The sequence below is a fragment of the Scophthalmus maximus genome, chromosome 4 (assembly GCF_022379125.1).
Source record: "Scophthalmus maximus strain ysfricsl-2021 chromosome 4, ASM2237912v1, whole genome shotgun sequence".
Classification (NCBI taxonomy): domain Eukaryota; kingdom Metazoa; phylum Chordata; class Actinopteri; order Pleuronectiformes; family Scophthalmidae; genus Scophthalmus; species Scophthalmus maximus.
This window is the reverse complement of record NC_061518.1, coordinates 6,278,349-6,298,114: the sequence shown is the minus strand read 5'-3', so window position 1 is coordinate 6,298,114 and position 19,766 is coordinate 6,278,349. Positions and strand designations below refer to the sequence as shown.

Sequence of the window (19,766 nt, the reverse complement as noted above, 5' to 3'; positions counted from 1 at the left end):
CAATGGTGCATGGTAACACAGAGTAAAGTAAGAAGATATTGATACTGGTGCAACTATATATTGACATTACACTATTCGGATGTATTGCAAAAGTGGCCCCTCATGTAGATAATGTCTGTTTTTTTCTGTAAAAGTGTTGGAAAAAATTGATTTTGTGACTACAAAGTCTAATTAGATATTCTAATGGTTACATTTAATCATTTGCAAAGGTAACATGGTATGCTTTTTCCAAGCCAATACTTTAAATATCATTTCTCCCATGTAAGGAAGCAGCAGGTGTTCCATTTATTGTGCGACATTATTTATCGAGTGGACTATGGCTCGTTTGAAATATCAAATATTATTGAATTGGTAAATGAAATAAATAACTGAATATCATTATTTGATAAATTTATACAGTTGAGTGTTGAATTTGAATCAGAATCCTGATTCAAATTCAACACTGACGGAAGCTCTCGAAAGGCCCATCCACTTGGATTAAAGTGACCTTGACAACAGCAGACCAGGACTTAGATTCTTGTCAAAATCCCTTAAAACTAGTAAATTTTTCTTTCTTTCCCCCCCTCCCACTTGTGTCATGCTATTACTGTTCTCATTTAGTTTGGAGAAGGTCCTTGAAGCCATTACCATAGCGGGGGAATGGCGAGCAATCGAGAGGTTCAGTCCCATTGTGCAAGGACTTCGTGATCGTTCCGTCCAATTACAAGTAAGTGCAAAGTGCATGTAGACACTGACATTATGAAATATGAAATGACGAAGGGAAGAAACTTCCATCGCTAAGGAGCTTTCTTGCACATTTTAACGATAGAACAATAAGGTCTCGATAGAAGAGAGAGCATAATAGAATAAATAAAAACATACCCCTCGAGGAAGAAAAAAAAATTCCACCTCATATTTTTCTAACCCATACATAGACAAGCTGTCCATGCACAGGTCTTTTACCTCTCCATGCACATTACCCATTTCATCATGTTATCAGGCACTCACTCTACGCATAATCCCTCACTTTGTGGACATGATCTTTCATTTCCCCGCTGATACATACACTTGGGGTGTTTCGAAAACAGAGACAACATCAGCTTCTGTCAGAAAAATGCAATTCATGACTAAAGTATGGCGTCTGCATTTTTATTTGGTGGCTGAGGGATGAGAGGAGAATATAAAGCCATCCAGTACCTAGCACACATACACATGCATATAGTGGGCATAAAACCTTGAGTATGGACAGCCTTTGGTACTTTCTTGTCAGGTGTAAAACTGTATGGGAGAGGTTAGGAAGCAGTAGTAGGAGAAACTGAGCAAAGGATAGTGGACAATAAAATAAGAAATGGCAACCAGGACTTGCTCCATACAGAGGCATCTAATACACAAAATATTACCTGTGGCTATACTATATATAACCTGTGGCTACTGAATTTCCCCCTGCGGGGGGATCGATAAAGGTTCATCTTATCTTATCTTACAAACATAGCCCTGTGTACTGGAAGGTTTATAATGCCGCAGTTGTGTTGTACTGACGTTTTTGTTATTCCTTCCCACTTCATATTACATAGCACAGATCCCTTTAAGTCCCATGCATTATTAAAGCACAATATATTATTTTATATCCTAAACCATGGCCACGGTAATCTTTGGCCAAAGGGCTTTTTTGTTGTTGTTCTTCTCGACTACAGTCTCCCGTAGCAACGTTTAGCTTTGGGAAAGTAAGTGTGAACAGACACACGTGGGACCACCAATCACAAAGATGCTTGTTCTTTTCTCTCAAAGTCTTTGTGTCTTTTATGTATTTTGAATTTACTCCGGCATCTTTGAGGTGATTGCAGATTGTTAAAAATACATTCATGAATGCAAATTATGGACTTCAAATAATAACATTGCGTCTACAGTATATTGTGATCCAATATTCATGAAGAATTATTTAAAGCGTCCTGATCTTTCTTGCTCCGCCTTTGTCTTTTATTGATCGTCACCAGGCTTCAACTGTCTGGTATTGATTTATTTATGCTAACAATATGCAGTGCATACTGTTTTCAGTTTGTACAAAATGCATTTGTTTTCACTGAAACCAGAAGTTAAGTAGAAGGCAGGGAATAATTCAAATTATAAATAGTATTTTACAATATCAATATTATTGGTTTCTTGACTGCCACTGCAGCCACACAGTCACAGGTCAAGAAAGAAAGTTTGGTGCACTTTGTAATGTCTTCTACCTGTGCCCCAAAAAAATAAACTGGTACTTAAAAGACAGGAAATTACTAAGCTTCAACTACCCTGACGAAAAATAAGAGTGTGCTATCAAACTGATTATGAACCTGAAGACATCTGAATATCCTTCCTGAGCTCTAACATTGCCATAACCTCTTTTCACACATGAGCGGATTGCTTCACTGATCAATAATTGATTTTTCTGTCTGTGTTTGCCTGGGCAGTTGAGCAGTCGCAGGATGCACCGGTCCCTGTGCAGTAAACCAAACTCAGGCGGGAGTGAAAAACAGCTTCCAAAAGAGCGAGTTTGCCCTTAAATTGACTGTTGGTTAATTTTGTGTGTATGGGTCTGCAGTTGTTGCATTAATATTAAAATCAGCCCCCCCAGTTGGTGACTGGAGAAAATATACATGCATTAGTTATGGTCCTCTGCTTCCAAGGGACATTACTCATTTAGAATGCATGCCGGCATGATTTTCATCAACTTCTGGAAGAAGAAGTCTGTCGTCTCTTTCTCCTGTTCTCTCTCTCACACTCTTCTCTCTCTGCTTCTCTCTTCTTCTCCCTTTGTTCTGTTTACCCTTCATGTTGCAGGTGGCATGCATGCAGCTCATCAATGCACTAGTAACGTCTCCGGATGAGCTGGACTTCAGGCTGCACATCAGAAATGAATTTATGCGCTGTGGCTTGAAAGAGATATTGCCGGTAAGCACAACAAAACCTACACACACACGCACACACGCAGACACATGATATAACCTCACACTCGCCATCTATTAATATTTAAATGAGTTGCCCACTCCAGTGAAATATTGTAAATTTGCTCCAGCAAATAAGTCATGAAAACGCAGAGGAGAGTTGTTATCCATGTCCTCTGTCTGCGGCCAGCACCCAAAAACCAATAAAGTTTTGAGTGCCTGGCCTCATAATATTTCTGCTTCATTTTACACCATTTACGCTACATGTTTTTTTCTCAATTCATGTATTTCCATACACATGCTGTTTTGAGAGCATGACAGTGACACCTATGGCAATATCCAATGCCACTGTGAGTACCTGGAACGATCAACACTTCTCACCCACATTGGTCTCCACCTTGACTACTTAGAAAGGGAGGGATAATGACTTCATGTGAGAATTGCAGCCTTGGCATCCACATCGGCATAGTTTGACACAGCGGACACATGCAAGAGAGTAGAATGGTGTTCCAAAATCAAGTGAACAAAGCAGCTGGCAAACCTTTTGGTCGTTTCCAGCGATGGCACACAGTTGGATTTTCGACAACAAACACTACGCAAGCAGAATACACTTTGTACACACGTGAGTGTAGTGACTGAAGTTTCCTTTTTGAGACACAGCAAAGACATCTGTAGCTGCCAGGAAACCCCAAAAATGTAAATGTGGTTCTGGTCATCTCTACTTAAGATTGATGTTTCCATTTTTGCTAATTATGTCAGAGGAAGCCTCCCTGGTGTATTTTGGTCAATAATTTTTCTAATTTTCTCTCCTTGTTTTAATTTTTCATTCTCTCTCTACCTCATGTCCTCTGTAGCAACTGACGTCCATCAGAAATGACGCCCTTGACATTCAGCTGAAGGTGTTTGTGGAGCACAAAGAAGAGGACATGATTGAGTTCTCCCACAGGCTGGAAGACATCCGGAGTGAACTGGAATATCCTTGTTCTGAGGCTGCAGACGCAAGCAGCGTATAAATCCAAAGTTTGATCCTGTATCTGTTCCTTGTAAATGTGGCTAATATACTTCCGAGAAGCTAAGGTCAGTTATATTTCACTGGATGCCGGAGAAACCAAAAGTGTGAAATTAAAATAGAATACATAATTTTTCCATTTCAGTAGCATCAAATTTTTTTTTTAAATGTTATTTCCATTTACGTACGAGCCCTTGACTCTCTGCACTGATGCGGGGGATGTATTCAGTATTGTGCAGAGCACGGTGAAGGACAGCAGTGCAGAGCCCTACTTCCTCTCTATACTGCAGCACCTGATGCTTATACGCAATGACTACTTGGTCAGGTAAAGAAAAATCACACACGTACACACAGAACAATAATTATCCCAGGTGTAATGAAGCAAGTAATTATATTTTTGATATCTGTCATTTTTCTCCTTTATATTTTCAGTCATTATGCCCTGCCTTAATTTTTATCCTGCACATATGTCTGACTTTGTGATAATCATGTTGACCGACATTTTAATTTTGCATTTTAGCCAAATCCACACACAAGCAAAGAGGTCATGTTTTGTGGAGGTCTCACTCCCTCAGCCTTAAACCCTCCCAATGACACAGACTCTGCCTCTTTTATCTCGAAGCCATCTACAGCAGCCATGGGGCCAGAGTATTTCTCATCGCACTTTTCAAAGACTTTTTTTGTGTTGGTTCACTCACAGCTGGGTGCGTGTTAAACTTTGGCTCGACCAGAAGACAGCTCTCTAATCTGAGGCATATGAAATACATCACCTGCAGTTTCTCTCCCTCCCAAAATCAACACCTGAAATGTCTGACCGCCAATCATGAAACATTATGAACTCTTAATAATGGTGTTTTATGACTAGCAGCAGTGGTGTCCTCTGCTTTCTAAGCATTAATAAAAGCGGAAAAAAAAATGCACACTACTTGATAATAGCTTAGCAACTGTAATTTATCTTTTACATAAACATCACATTTTTTTACCATTCTTTCTGTACATACTTATAGTGGCAAGAAAAAGTAAGTGATACCATCGGAATTACCTGTGTTATGAATACATTTGTTATATAAATGCTCAGATCTTCATGAACAAACAACAGCTCACAACCCACAAATCATTGTATTGTTCTTGACTATATTGAATAGTTTAAATTTAGGAAAAATTAACAAACCCCTCAGCTAACGGCGCCAAAAAAACCCCAATTGGAGTCGATGAAACAAACTCGGAAGTTTGAGTTTGAGCATCTTTGATTCCAACAAAAATAAAATACACTTTCTGCCGATGTGAATGGTGCCTCACAGGATGTAATTAGATTTACATCGTCACAAAGCTGGGATGGCTTTCAAAGTCATCTCAGAGTTTAGACATTCATCAGCACACAGGCAGACAAACTGTTCATGAATGGAGACGTTTCCCTACTGTTTTCCCTGTTTTCCGCAAAAAAACCCATCACATGACTATGGCCTGCTAAAGAAACAGCTTGACACTCCACAATGTTACTGGAAGAATGTTTTGTGAACTGTAAACCACAGAAAAACCCAAGGTTGATATGTGTGGGAAGAACATGGAACAGGACATCAGACATGAAAAGGGTAATCGTTTTTAAATCTTATATAAAACCATCTGGTGCAGCTCTGGAAACTTTTTATTTTAAGAATTTTTTTTCAAGTTTTCCTCAGGCAGTCCGATACTCTTGGTATACATTTTCACCATTGGCAAGGCATCAAATATGAGGGTGATCCTTTTAATATACGGCAGCGCCGGCAAATGACTGGTGACGAGCGCCTTAGTTATTTAGTTCTTCGTGTCAAGAATGTAGAGTTTTACACAGGGGGTCTAAAGTCACAGAGTAATGAAAAGAACTCCAGCAGCTTGTCCGTCAAGTGACTGACAACATGCCTTATTCCACTTGATTTTTAATATTATTTTGTCTTCGTTCAGACAGCGATTCCATCATGCTGATCATCTTCAAAATGATAGACACGACATCCTCTGCATTGTTTTATGAAGAGTGTGTCCCTCATTAATCGTTGTAGAAAGTCTCGGAGCAGGGATTTGGACCCCCGCTGCATTTTTTACAAGATAATGAGCAGATCAGACACGTTCTTCCCTTTAACTTGCCACATCATTGTGGCTCTCAGCCTCGTACGTTGTCTGTTGTCGCATCATAATATTTGCCTTTTACCTTATTGTGGCATATTCTCGGTTATTTTGCAATCAGTGAATTCAACAGAGCCACAATTCAACTGCAGTACGCAGCAGTTGCTAATAGATGGGTATACTCCGTTGTTCAGTATCATTTCAACAGTGCTTATATTAGTGTTTTTTTGTTGTACTGTATACTGTAAATGGGTGTTAGTAAATGGTGGAGAAGCTAAAACTCTTAAAGGGGCAGCAAGCGATTCTGGAGAAAGCTTGAGTGATGTTTACAGACTGCTCTCGTGTTGTTTTCTTTTTCGTTTTAGATTTACATAGCCTAGGCCGCGCCGAAAACCCAGATTTCTTTTTTTAGGCGCACACAAAAGAATATTATATATTTTTACAAAACGTGTATTGCTGTAGAATCGCTTACTGCCCATTTACTTTTTGTAGGTCTCCAAAGTTTATAGATTAATCGATTAGTAATGGATTATTAAATTAATTGCCAACTATTTTGATATTCGATTAATCGGTTCAAGGAGTTTTTAAGAAAATTTAAAAGTCTGAATTCTCTGATTTCAGCTTCTTAAATATTAATAATTTCTGTTTTCTTTGCTCCTCTATGACAGTTAACTAAATATCTTTGGTGTGTGGACAAAACAAAACATCATCTTGAGGTTTTGGAAAACACGATTGACATTTTCCACCATTTTGTGGACCAAGCAACTGATCGATTAATCGAGAAAATAATCAACAGAATAATCGATAATGAAAATAATTGTTAGTTGCAGCCCTAATAGTCTTAAGACATAAGTCGAATCCCCTTTTATTTGTCATCAATAAAAGTTTGCATCTTAAAAATATGCCCCTTACAGTTCATAAACAATCACCAAATAAAATATGTCTTTATTTGCCATATTTTAAAGGAAATACATGGAATTATATCAGTGCAAACTTAGTTTCTGTAACTTTTGCTTCATTTTCCTTTCCTTAATTTTTTTCTACTGTTCCCTTCCATCTTGCCGTTTAATGGGTCGGGGTCCGTAGTCCGTAGTTTAAGAAAGAAAGTAAACCAATTGTAGATAGACTACATTCTCATGTCAACAGTGTGCCTGATGAAGTTTGAGTATGTAAAAAGTATTTATACTCTGCATCAGCTGGTTGCAACTTCCATCTGTAGTGTGAACTTGCTTTGTCTCATTTAACAGTAACACATCGTGATTATAAGTCGAACACTCGCGGTATATTTAGAATCTTGTTATTATCATGTTGTGATTGTGATTGTGATCGCTTGCAGAGGATTTGCCACATTTCCCCCATATCTTCTCACTACCTTTGTTTTTCCCCCTGTAGCCATTGCAGCTGCTCTCACACCTGAACCTGCCCAGATAACTGCTCTTGTACAAACACATGGAATTAAATGCAATTAAGCGATGGAATGGTTTGTCAAACCACCTTTTTGTCACATTTCAAAAATTTCTTGTCTGACTTATCCTCACTTTCAGGCCGCAGTACTTTAAGATCATTGAGGAGTGTGTGTCTCAGATTGTGCTCCACCGCAGTGGCACGGACCCAGACTTCAGTTACCGCAAGCGCCTAGATGTGGACTTCAGCCACCTCTTAGGCAAGTTGCAATTAATTGCACTACAGATACTTCAATATTTCAAATGAACCTCAAGTCCTTTTCATTCTGTTTTTTTTTCTTGTTTTTGTTTTCAGAGGTGTGTGTGGATAAAGCTCGAAGTGATGAGTACGAACAAAGAGCTTCAGAACTGGCACAGAAGGCAAGTACTTACAACAGAGAAAACAACAACAACAACTTAGATTTACATCCCTGGGTCGAAACAGAACCCATGAAGGCATGCTGGTATTCACACTGATTTGTTTTACAAGATACCATTTGTTTAGATAATAAAACATCAACATTATAGAGCAAACATTACACTGACAGTTCTTCCATGTTTGAATTATTGAAATAGCATATCATTGCATATCATTTGCATAAAAATAGGATTTTAAAAATTTGTGGTATGTTTTTAGAAAAGCTGTAGAATTTTTTGTCTCAGGCATCCTAACGCATAAGTGCTTGTGGAATGTATGAGGTCAAATTAATCAGCTGCTCTCGGGTTAGCAGCAGGTTGTAGATCCTGATTAGAAACATGGGCTCAGTGATTGGCACTTGCTTCTCATACTTTCAAGGGTTTTATCAATGAGTGTGAAATGTGTTTGACAAAAGGTTGAAATTCAATCAGCAAATGAAGGTAATCAAGATAAAATTAATTTTAATTATATAAAATGATTCTAATGAAAGAATTAAATAATTTCATTATACAGTCATACCGATGTTAATCCGTCGTTAGTAGTGATTGTAAATTAAATATCTGCGTTTGCTCGTGTGAATGATTTTGATATGTGATTTCTCTTTTTCAGTTTGAGGAGGAGTTTGTAAGCAGTCAGGAGACACAAGCTCAACTGGTTAAGTGTGAAGAGAGAGCAGCTGAACTCCAAGCTGAGCTGCAAGCCTTTAAGTCCCAGGTACATTACAGGTTATGTTTTTTATTACAGGTTATGTTTTCAGTGTAAAGATTTTGATTTCTGTTTATTCTTTAGGGGGGAAAAAAAACAGAACTAGGTTTGATAATTCAACGATTCTGCCCAAAATCTAGCAAATCAACTTGCTTGTGTTACTTTATAGTTATGAGATGTCCTTGTTATATTGGGATGCAGGATGGCGTTTGGGGGAGGTGGAGGGTTTAATCCACTGGAGCCTGCAGTTTGGTTTTTGACATGGAGGCCGCTCTGCTGGCTGGCTGACACTAAGTCTAATGAGAACACTGACCAGTCCTCCATGTTGGCCATTTCTAATTCTCTGATCTCTATCCCGTGAGAGGAAATTGTTCTAAAAGCAATTTATTCTGACAGCCCCCCTTCAGCCTCACTACTGGGCCTCTCCTCGACACCCCCTTTCCCCCCACTACTCCAGAGAGTTGCTCCCACGACCTGGCACAGCAAGATAACTACACACTCAGAGAGAACTTCCCTTTTATTTTCCCGATAATTTTTCAATTTGAGAGAGCAAACACAGAATGAATACTCAAATAGCACCACGGGTCAATTGATGGTAGTAAGTTCAGCCAATGAAGGTGCACTTTGTCTCACTGTCTTTGTCTGTGTGTGTCTGCGCCTGTGTGTCGGACTCACACCAACACACAGGCCACGCACACTTGTTAATTCAGCAAAGATGTTCTTCCCTCCAGAGGCGGGGGCAGAGTAAAGGGCCCAGGGCTGACCTTTAGTGTGCGTCTTTAATCTAAAACTGGTGCATGGATCAATAAGCCATTTGCTGTGTATGATACAATTTACGAACCTTCGTAGCCCCTGTTATAACGTTGGGTTTTTTAGCTTTGGAAAAAAACAAATCATGGTGGGAATGTTCTGGACAGAATATGGGCCGTTTATGAGCGTTTGACCTCTGCTGGATGGTTGAGAGAACACGCCTCCGTTATCCGCAGCCCAGTGGTATTAGCCAGGAAAGCATACTGTGCTGCACACTTGGCAGATGCAGTGTTACGATGGCTTCGATTTATTTATTTTTTTTCCCTCCCAAGTTTCTGTCATTTTTCTTTTTTTCTCCTGAAATGTGAATGTGCCGTATATTTTATTTACCCTGGGAAAGGTTTCTTGGGCACCGCTCCACGCGCTGTTAAAAGAAATGTTATACAAGAAACCAACTAGATATTTTATAACTAAGTTTGCTAGAATCAATTAAAGATATTCTTAAATGAGCAAAACTCATTAAGTTTAGCACTATAATATATAATGTATATATGACATATTTATTGAATAAACAGCCACTGACCTTCAAACTGATGTTGAAAAAAGAGTAGTAAACCTGTTTATTTACAAAAAAAAACAGATAAAGGCATATGAAGGAGTTGCAACGACTGTGTTAGATAATCCTTTATACCAAAACTAAATCCAAATAGATTTAAGATAGAAGTTAAATAAAAGTAAAATGTCCTATTCTATGGCACAGAAGGCTATGTAGTCAATTTTGCTTTGGCTACGATAATATTTTCTATTATAGTATGATAACCTGGGCTTGTATTAAAGTGCCTTCTGAGCGTGTAATTGGCAATGTTGTTGATACAAGATTATTCCTTTAATTATCGGCTACAATTTGCTTTTTTTGTGCAGTAATGATACACATTGCAGAGAGAAATCACTCAGCCCTCACACTTTGTATGAAATGAGCATTAATAATTTGTTGTTCATGTGTATGCGTGTACACACATTTCTTCTTGTCCCTGCCTGTCCAGTTTGGAGCGGTACCTGCCGGTCTGTCTCCGTCAACACTCCCGTCCGGAGCGCCACCGCACGCTCCAGTACCTGGGTTGCCGCCGCCCCCTCCTCCACCTCCCCCGCCTCCCTTACCAGGCTGTCCTGCCCCACCACCTCCACCGGGAGTGCCTCCTCCATTTGGTGCCCCTCCGCCGCCCCCTCCAGGGTTTGGTTCTCCCACCCACCATGCGCTGCCTTACGGCCTCAGGCCTAAGAAGGAATTCAAGCCTGAGACTTCCATTAAGCGCCTCAACTGGTCCAAGGTAAGACACTGGGAAGTGTTTCTAATATTCCAACACCTCCATTGACATACTTGAGGGTGACATAATATACAATAGCACCTCAATACAGTGTAGGCTAATGCAACACTGACAAATTACCATGGAGTTGCATGCTCAAAAACAAATGAATATTGAATACTATTTCAGAATATTTGATTGAAGTGCAACTTAGGTGTGTATTTTTATGACAACTGATAGATGTCTGTATTGAATAATCTACATTTTAACACGGAAAATGAACCGAAAATTTAGGCCAGCCACTTATTGGTGGCCCTTTTTCCGTGCTCTTAACTTTGTTCCTGATGTTCACTGGCTGCACCTGAACATTGCAGATGTTTTTCCAACAAGTATAAACAACATACTTCCTCATTCTGTGCCAGGCCAGTAATAATCCAAAATACCAGATGATCAGATCAGATGCTATTGTCAGCGCAGCCTCAGTGGCATTGCTACAGATGTTTTTTCCCCGCAGAGCAATGTTAGTTCACAACACAAGTAATCAGTTTTTGGTTTGATTAATAATTTAATGTCAGACGTACATCGGTACAGATGTTCGGCAAACTAAACCATATGCCTGAGATTTCATATGAACCTTTTAGTAGGACATGAGGAGGACCTGTCTTGTGGCCCAGCTGTGTGAGACCGCCACATATGGTTATGTTCGGGACAAAGCTGTTCCGAAACTTCTTCATTAATAAGATTTCGGGCTTCACACCATTGCTTTCTGGCTCAGCCAACTTTTGGAGTGTAGTGAACAAATTTCAAAGTCTACAGGTCAGTAAACAGTCTTTGACAGACAGGAAGCGACCCAAACAACCTAGACGTAACAAAGGCTTTGACATACAGTGCTATCAGCTTGTTACTTTCCTATAACTACTGTGTTGGCACACAGTCATCTAGTAGATACAGGGTCACGTGGGCGTCCCATTTGGGGCACGTTTCCGACCGCAGTCAAACTTTTAGTCCTTTCAGTCTATGTTTGTTCCACCGGTTCCTTACAACAACATATAGGTTTCTTAACACCAGTGGCCCCTTGAACACTTGGGGCTGGCAGTGGCAGAGTATAGTGTTTATCCTTCAAGGTATCAATATAAGAAAGCCGTTCACATTTCTGGAAGTGCTTGATTTAGAAAATATTGTTAAAATGGAGCTAGAATCAAATTTAAAGTGCTGTTCTCTTGGAAGATGAAATTCAAATACTTAACTGTGTATATATATAACTAACTGTAGAGTTAGTTACTGTATAGTTTACATAACTTTATAAGTAAGGCAAGTTAATAACCTTTCATTACCATTGATGTCTGCTTTACTGTTGATTTTTTTTTCTGTCTACATTTTGTCATACCTCTCTCAGTTGCTGAACCATTAATATTTGTTATGTTATTTTAGCCCGACAGATGTTTAAAGTTCTGTGTAGCAAGTTATCATGAGTGCAATTCTAAATATCTACATTCAATTGGCAGAAAATCCTTTTGTAGCTTGAATATGTGACTAACATCTGATTAGAATGGTGCATTTTCTTTATGCTGATATATTTTCATGTACTAAATGTGCTGAACTGCAGAGGTGTGTTTTTCCAGATTCGTCCCCAGGAGATGTCGGAGGGCTGTTTCTGGGTTCGGGCTGATGAGGACCGATACTCTAAACCAGAATTACTGAGCAGAGTTGCTCTCACTTTTGGTTCACAAAGAACAGGTCAGGCTCTCACCATATTCCAATATGTCTTTTTTTATTTAACATCCAACTGACTCCTGCTGCCCTTGTATTCTGAGACCACTTTTTTTCCATCATAAACTTGCAGATGTTTTCATAAGAGCAAGCAGACATAAGATATTTTGTTGTTGTTTCAGTGAAGATTTTTATTCTTGGATAGATTCTTCTACATGGTGGTACAGTTTTCAACTGTTTGCACTTTACCTTCTCTTCTGTCTGACTCTTCCAGCTCTCTGGCTCATTACTTTGGCTTAAAGTTTGGTCAATATCATTGTTATTTTTAATAGTACTCTAGTACAACTCATGATCAATCTATTTAGTAAAATGTAGTCAGTCATTTTTCTTGACATACATTTACACAGGAAAATTATCATTAGACCATTAGACTCTAGCTAGCAGTGGGCAGTCCTCGCTGAACTTCGCAGAGGTTGTCGTGCCGTGTTAGATTTCGGTCGGCTGTTCTGACTGGTCCTGGTGGTAATGCTGCATGATAAGACCGCATATGTTACATCCCTACGCATTGGTATAGTTGGCAAGATGTGGAATATTGATGTACAAGGTTATTGGAATGATTAAAGATACAGCAGGAGGTAGCGAGAGATGTTATCAGTCTTGTCCTCTCCTGTGCTTGGACTATTAGTCCCCCCTCTGATGATTTATTCACGTCTAGTATTTTCTTTCTTGTCTTGTCACTGACTCAGCTAGCTTACAACAATTTTGAATTATTCATCCAGGTGTTATCTACCTGTCACAACTCAATGCTGCTCGTCTCATGGCACCCAAGACCCCCCCCCCCCCCCCCGTTTTTTTGCCGTCAAGGTGTTGAATAATGGAGGTGGATCTAAATGGCAAACAGGTAGACAGACAGTCAAGCAGGTGTTCTCTGGTGAGTGCAGAGGAAGGATGTCCACCAGCAGACGATTTTATCTCTCGGTTAGGGCACACGCCGTCTTATTTTACTCTAATCGTGAAACACACTTCCCATCATGGGAGGGGGCATGCAAATTCTCTCTGCAGTGTGCCATCTGTCTGCTTTTGTCACCACTCACGGGTAATGCATTTTAGATTTGGTGAGAAGGGCAGGAAACATTTGACTAATTCAAAACCTTTCACATTGTTTGAATCCAATCTCTTAGTTGTTTTTCTTTCTTCCAGTTTTTCCTCTTGTCCCGGTGGAGGTTGTAGGGAACAGCGTGACTCTCGGATTGCGCTGTCGGTACCAGCTGCGATCGCTGCTGTGTGTCGGTGTGCGCACGTGTACGCGCGAGTGGGCTTGTCGTCTTATTAACATAGCCATGTAAGCATCATGTTTCATCTCACTTAAGAGCAGCGGCATCTGGATCGGCATTAAACATTAAAAAGGACACAGTATGAAACTGCATTCACTCAGTTTTCCTCATTAAATATTAATCCGTGTCCCTGCAGACTTCCTTATTGTTTTTCGGTGTTTGTGCTCCTTGCTGTAGAGAATCCCTGCCGTCCTGTACACAAACTGCTGCGTGTGGTTTGGGACTGAGAACAGTTTGTTTTCGAGACCATCTCTGTATTTTTGGCAGACCTTGAGTTAATCTAGTGTTTATAAAAGTACAGTGATTGTTTTTTCATTAATAATAGTGCTAAGAGAAGGTTGGAACTACACATTCAACCAGTGTTTATATAACTACATTTGGAGGAATAATACACATTTATTTGACGAGGAGACTTTAAATTCACATTGTTATCATCCTTTATGGCTCATCTGTTTATTTATTCAAAGTGGAAAGTGTTTTTTGGTAAAGGGTCAGTGCCTCTTAAGAACGTCGAGCCAATTACAATAAATGCGCATTTTACCTTTTAAGCGAGCAGGTCAGAGCAAACTAAATTAAATAAGACCATACTGAATAATGAGTTGATTTCTCTCAAGTCTCTGCTCATTAGCTGCAAACCTCTATGTTAGATATTAGAAGCTGCGCAGGCAACTGCACTTTTACTGACGGGATAACCCAGAATGATAGTTTTTAGGGCAATTTCATACACTTTGAAATATATGAACAATTGTGTTTTGTCCTGTGCATCGAAATATTAATGTATATCGCCTAAGATTCGAGCTGTTAATAACGGCTTAGTGTGGAATCAAAAGGTCACATTGTTAATCAAGTGTTCTTCGCTCCTATACACACACATACATATAACATGTACACAAAAACACATGTATATGAACACAACTGGTTTAGAATACATGCTGTGAGGAGAAACAATTGAGAGATATATATATATAAATATCAATTTTAATTGTAACCTGTTGGAGTAGATCGATGGTGGAGCTCAGATAGGATTGCACCTTGCTGCAGGAAATAAAAAGTTGTTGATTTCCCATTTCCACACTAATTAGAAAAAAAACACAACCCCATTCCTTTGTTGTTAATTATGGCCTGCATACTGTGAACAAACAGGTTGCCTGATTTTTTTGCTTCTTTTTTCTTCAAACTAAACATTTGGATAAGAGGGATTTAAACATTTCATTTTTAAATATTTCTCAAAAGCTTTTAGAGCTGTGGTGCATGGTTTTGGAGGCCAGGACAGAAATCTGAATCAATCAATCATTAAGAGATGATTATTTTTGTATAAACTGTATTATATTACATTCAATTTATTTACATGTAACAGACGCCTTTGTCCAAAGCGACATACAATTAGTGCATTCAACTACGAGGATATTACCCCAAAAGGGCAAAAATCCTGCGAGTCCAGACGTGAGATAATAAGAGCCCTTCAAACGGAAAGTTTACTACCCACTGAACAGACAACTTGCCGACAACAGACACACGCCCGACTACAAACACATCAATGCCAGGTACAGGTAGACGCAGCCCACGTTGGTGATACGACAGGACGTATACGTTTGTCGTAAAAAGTTATTTTAGTGAGCTCCCTACACTAACTTCATGAAAAGTAAACTATTAAAGACGTGATATGGTTCAGACTCTGGTGTCTAGACTTTCAAAGCACGCCTGGACACACATGGCTGTAATCCCCGGTGTGGACTGAGACTCCACACACCTGTGCCTTTAAATCCATACTGCATTCAATTCTGTGCAATGTCATTTTCCTCCGTCCAAAATGAAGTCTATATTTTAAGTGCTCTTCGAGTGGGGAGGCTAAGCCGCGGAGGACAGCGCCATCCCTGCTGTTCTTTTGTATCACTTGCTACCTCTCCCTCCGTCAGCTCTCTTTTTTTCACATCACAGCTGCTGCTCTGCCGGAGGTGAATGCGACGGGACAAAAACCGCCCTGTCTCTGTTTGTGATCACAAAATAATAAAAACTTCCCAAGTTTTCAAAGCAGGGGAAATAGCTGTGGAGTGTGGGTGTAGTCCAGCACCTCCCTATATAAAAGTGCTGTATAAATGAAATTTATTATTATTATATATTACTCCTTTCATCGGGTTTCTTCCGACCAATCATGTCGTCTCTCAAAGCCACACTCCAAGGCAACAGATGTAGACTTCAAAATGTAAGAATTGTATCCCAAGGTTATTCGTTTATCTTCTGGTCTATCCATCAAAAAAACATGACCCTCACATAACATACACATTTCTTCAGTCTTTTGAACTCACTCCACAAGTTTTAATGGTCCCCCACTACTCTTTCTCTGTGAGGCTCTGGTCAGTTAATGCCATTGCAACTCCACGCACGCAGTCCAATTTCTTTTATTTTTTTCCGACTACCGGCTTCCTGAGATGTTATCGCCTTCCCATAGCACACAACCGAAAGGTTATATTAGTTTATTTCATGCAGATTCTATCTCACATCATCTCCGGGACAATTTTTCCCATAAACAAAGATAATGTGACTTGTAAACTTTTGCACATACAGCTGTTTAATGAAATATTTATGCACCATTGGTTTTTGGATTCCCTTACCGATACATACAAAATGTGGCAACACACTGTATTGAACATAATTATTCCCGTCAGTCAGGCTGTGTCCTTATCTGCCTTTGTCGACAACCAGCTGAATCAGGTCTGCTCGCACAGGTTCAAGGGCTTGTGATTTTTTAAGTCAGGGGCAAACCCTTCCAGCTGTATAGGACATGTTAGTTTACTAATTTACATTGTTGTCTTTTACAGCAATAAAAATTAAGCTTTTTTTGGGAGTTTTTTGTTTTCTGAGTAGACTTTTGTGTATTTATGAATTGTCTTGCGGGCCAGATCATATTTACTGGCAGGCTGTAGACAGGTTCCTCCCCCCAGCTCGTAATATGCTGTTTCCTTTTCTTCATTGACAGTTTGTGGAGCATGACTTTTGTCTTTCCTTATAACTTTCTTGTTGTTCTACTTAAGCTACAGTGTGTACATTTTAAAAGAACTTATTCACAGAAATTAAATATATGGTCCAGAAATTGAATTAGCGTGGCACCAAAATAAAGTCTCCCCAGTCGGTTGCAAAGTAGGTTGCGGTTTGCAACTTTACCAACAGATGCCACCAGAAAAATACAATATTTATACCATCAATGGTGTTAGCGAAAAGAAATTAATGGAAAATGTAGGGCTGCAACTAACGATTACTTTCGTTATCGATTATTAATCAATTAGTTGTTTGGTCCATAAAATGTGATAAAATGGTGAAAAAAATGTTGATCCTCTTTAACAAACCACAAGATGATGTTTTGTTTTGTCCACACAGAAAATATTCACAATTACGAAGCTGAAATCAGAGAATTTGGCCTTTTTCCCCAATAAAAACTACTTGAACCAATTAATCGACTATCAAAAAAGTTGACGATTATTTAGTAGTCGATTACTAATCGATTAATCGATTAACCGCTGCAGCTCTAGAATAATGTTTTTGTCTCCAAAATGTTATACCTAAGGATTTATTCGCAATAACGGAAACACTGAAGAAGGGACCCTTGTGTTCTGTTTAATGGTGCGCTCATGTTGGGTCAGGATTTTTTTTGTTTTTAAAGTAATGATTTTTACATTTCAGACAGGTATATGTTACAAAGTTCCTGCTAAATACCCCCTGTACTCTCAGACCTGCAAACACATCTGCTTCCTTTGAAGCGAATAGGTGTTGTTAATATAAAGTTCGGTGCTGTATGATAGAAGTCATTCACATACGCTATCAGGTTGAAAATGAACAGTGTGGGGTTAAATAAAGTTAATCATTTAGATCCGCGACCGAGGGTTATCTCATTGTGATGGTTAATCACAGATTATGAATGAAGTTTAGCTAATGATTCTCGGCTGTCTGCCCCCGAACTCTGAGCTTTAATCTGCTCCCTTGGCATCTGAGGGCTTTAATTGCAGTCTTTGTGGTTACTGTCTCACATGATGAGGGCGGAGCCCGTAAGGCGAGAGAGGAGTTCTGCTCCCGAGCTTCATCGAGGAACTTTAAGAAGAGAGCGAACCGAACGTGTGGTGAAAGCTGTGGCGCTGTTGTGATTCATTGTGTGGTGACCCGTGTCGCGACTGCAATGTGTGCATTCATGAACGTCGAGACATCACCATAAAAATGCTGATTTTTTATGCAAACAGGACTAGTATTTCTGTTGAAAAATACATGATGGCCGTGGATTTATTCACATATGCATCAAAGAATTGGAAGTCACTGAGCAAATGGTTTTTATACGTTTCAATCTCGTGGAATATTTTTCGTCTTTTCTTGCACAAACACAATTGAAGACGCACCGTCTCCGACTCTTCATTTAATCTTTCAAATCCTCTTCAACACAAGTGACAATCACATGCGTTTCTGCCACAGTCTCACATTCACACGTATTTAAAAATGTGACGGATGGGATTTTGTACATTGGCAAATCGGTACGTTAACGTATGCAAATGCGGATCCGCAAATCTGTGTAATATGTTATTATGAGAGAACCATGAGCTCAGACCTGTGATGCGATTACGAGACACTCATCATTTAATGTCGCCCGTGACTCAAACCGCACATCACTGCGAGGCCATAACGACTCCCCGTGAATTGGACAGGTCTTGATACCGTGTCATTCTCGGTGATTACGAAAAATTGTTGCCCTGCTCTGCTTTTGGTTTTGACAAGTCCATTATTGCGAAGAAATATTGACTCAATCATAATTGTCCAAGTTCATAACAATGACACATTCTTTCGGTTAATGCATGCACAATCTCTCTCTCTCTGTACTCAACCACCACTTTATATTCAGTGCAGCACTTTCTTTTGTCTCTGCTGACAATAAAATGTCTGAAATAATGCTTACTTCAAACATGACTAACCAGCTTTTCTTCTCTCTCTTGTTTGCTTTTGTCTCTTTCCCCCTTTTCTCCTCTTGCATTCTGTATTTGCCTTTTATTGCAACTTCTACTCGGCTGCACGATCTGCCTGCATGTTTGTTCTGGAACAGAAACCAAAGGTTGGTATGTTTTTTGTTTTTTTGTTTGTTTGTTTGTTTGTTCGTTTGTTTTTTGCCTCACAATTTAAGTTTAATTCAGAGATTACAATGCTGTCTCTTTTGAGATTCTAACCTGAAGATGAGTCATAACAGGTAGAGCTCGGAAGTAAGCATAATCCATTTTTTTGCCTTTTGCCCTGAAATATAAACCCAGATTAAATTTAAACTTTTAATGGGTTTCCCGTCTCCAAATATCTATCCCCGAGTGAACCTTAAAAGTACACACTGAGGCAGAGAGTGTCTCATAAATCTTTATAAAAGGAATGCAGATTATTTCAGATTTGAAGTGAACGTATTAGAAAGCAAATAACCATTACATTAGGACACATTTTGAAAAAATCTCCATTCATCTTTTGTTAACTTCTGCCAAATGTACCCTCATCCGGACCTGGGAAAAAAAGGAAAAAAAAGTATCAGACACGTCTCACTTCATCTTTTGTGGTACAGTGTGATAAATTCTACTGCTTGCTTTGTTTCAAACGTTTGGGATATTTCATCCCGTTAGCTCTGAACTTGAACAGGAATATTAGATGTTTATATAAGACATTTCTCATAGAAGTTCAAAGCCTTTTCCCCCCCTTTTATATCTGAATGCAAATTTCCTTCTTTACTTTTAAGATCAGAGGGCAGTCTGGGTTCAGATTTGTGAATCTCTTGACTACATATGTGGTTGTGTTGATGGCCTTGCTTTAAGATCTCAGAAGTATCATTAGAGCTGCAACAGTTAATCGATTAATCGATCAGTTTTCTGTGAATATTTTCTGGTTTCTTTGCTCCTCTGTGACAGTAAACTAAATATCTTTGGTTGTGTTGATAAAACAAAACATCATCTTGGGATTTGGGAAACAAAATCTTAGGTTTTTTCACAATTTGATGACATTTTATGGACCAAACAACTAATCGATTAATCGAGAAAAAAATTGTTGGTTGTAGCCCTAAATGTCATCAATAACTGTTTGTTCATGA

General features: G+C 39.2%; 1 protein-coding gene across 5 annotated transcripts in view; it reads left to right on the top strand.

Annotated features, from left to right (window-relative positions):
* LOC118302359 (protein diaphanous homolog 3) overlaps positions 1-19,766 on the top strand; it is a 151,025-nt gene that overhangs the window by 25,894 nt on the left and 105,365 nt on the right. For 4 of the 5 annotated variants that reach the window (XM_035628426.2, XM_035628424.2, XM_035628422.2 and 1 more), the window contains 10 exons: positions 601-706; positions 2,800-2,910; positions 3,758-3,876; positions 4,121-4,237; positions 7,557-7,675; positions 7,771-7,835; positions 8,482-8,586; positions 10,371-10,655; positions 12,254-12,368; positions 18,753-18,761. In XM_035628426.2, coding sequence (XP_035484319.2) covers positions 601-706; positions 2,800-2,910; positions 3,758-3,876; positions 4,121-4,237; positions 7,557-7,675; positions 7,771-7,835; positions 8,482-8,586; positions 10,371-10,655; positions 12,254-12,368; positions 18,753-18,761 — 1,151 coding nt within the window. The remainder of the gene's footprint in view (positions 1-600; positions 707-2,799; positions 2,911-3,757; positions 3,877-4,120; positions 4,238-7,556; positions 7,676-7,770; positions 7,836-8,481; positions 8,587-10,370; positions 10,656-12,253; positions 12,369-18,752; positions 18,762-19,766) is intronic. The other variant, XM_035628425.2, reaches the window with a different exon arrangement.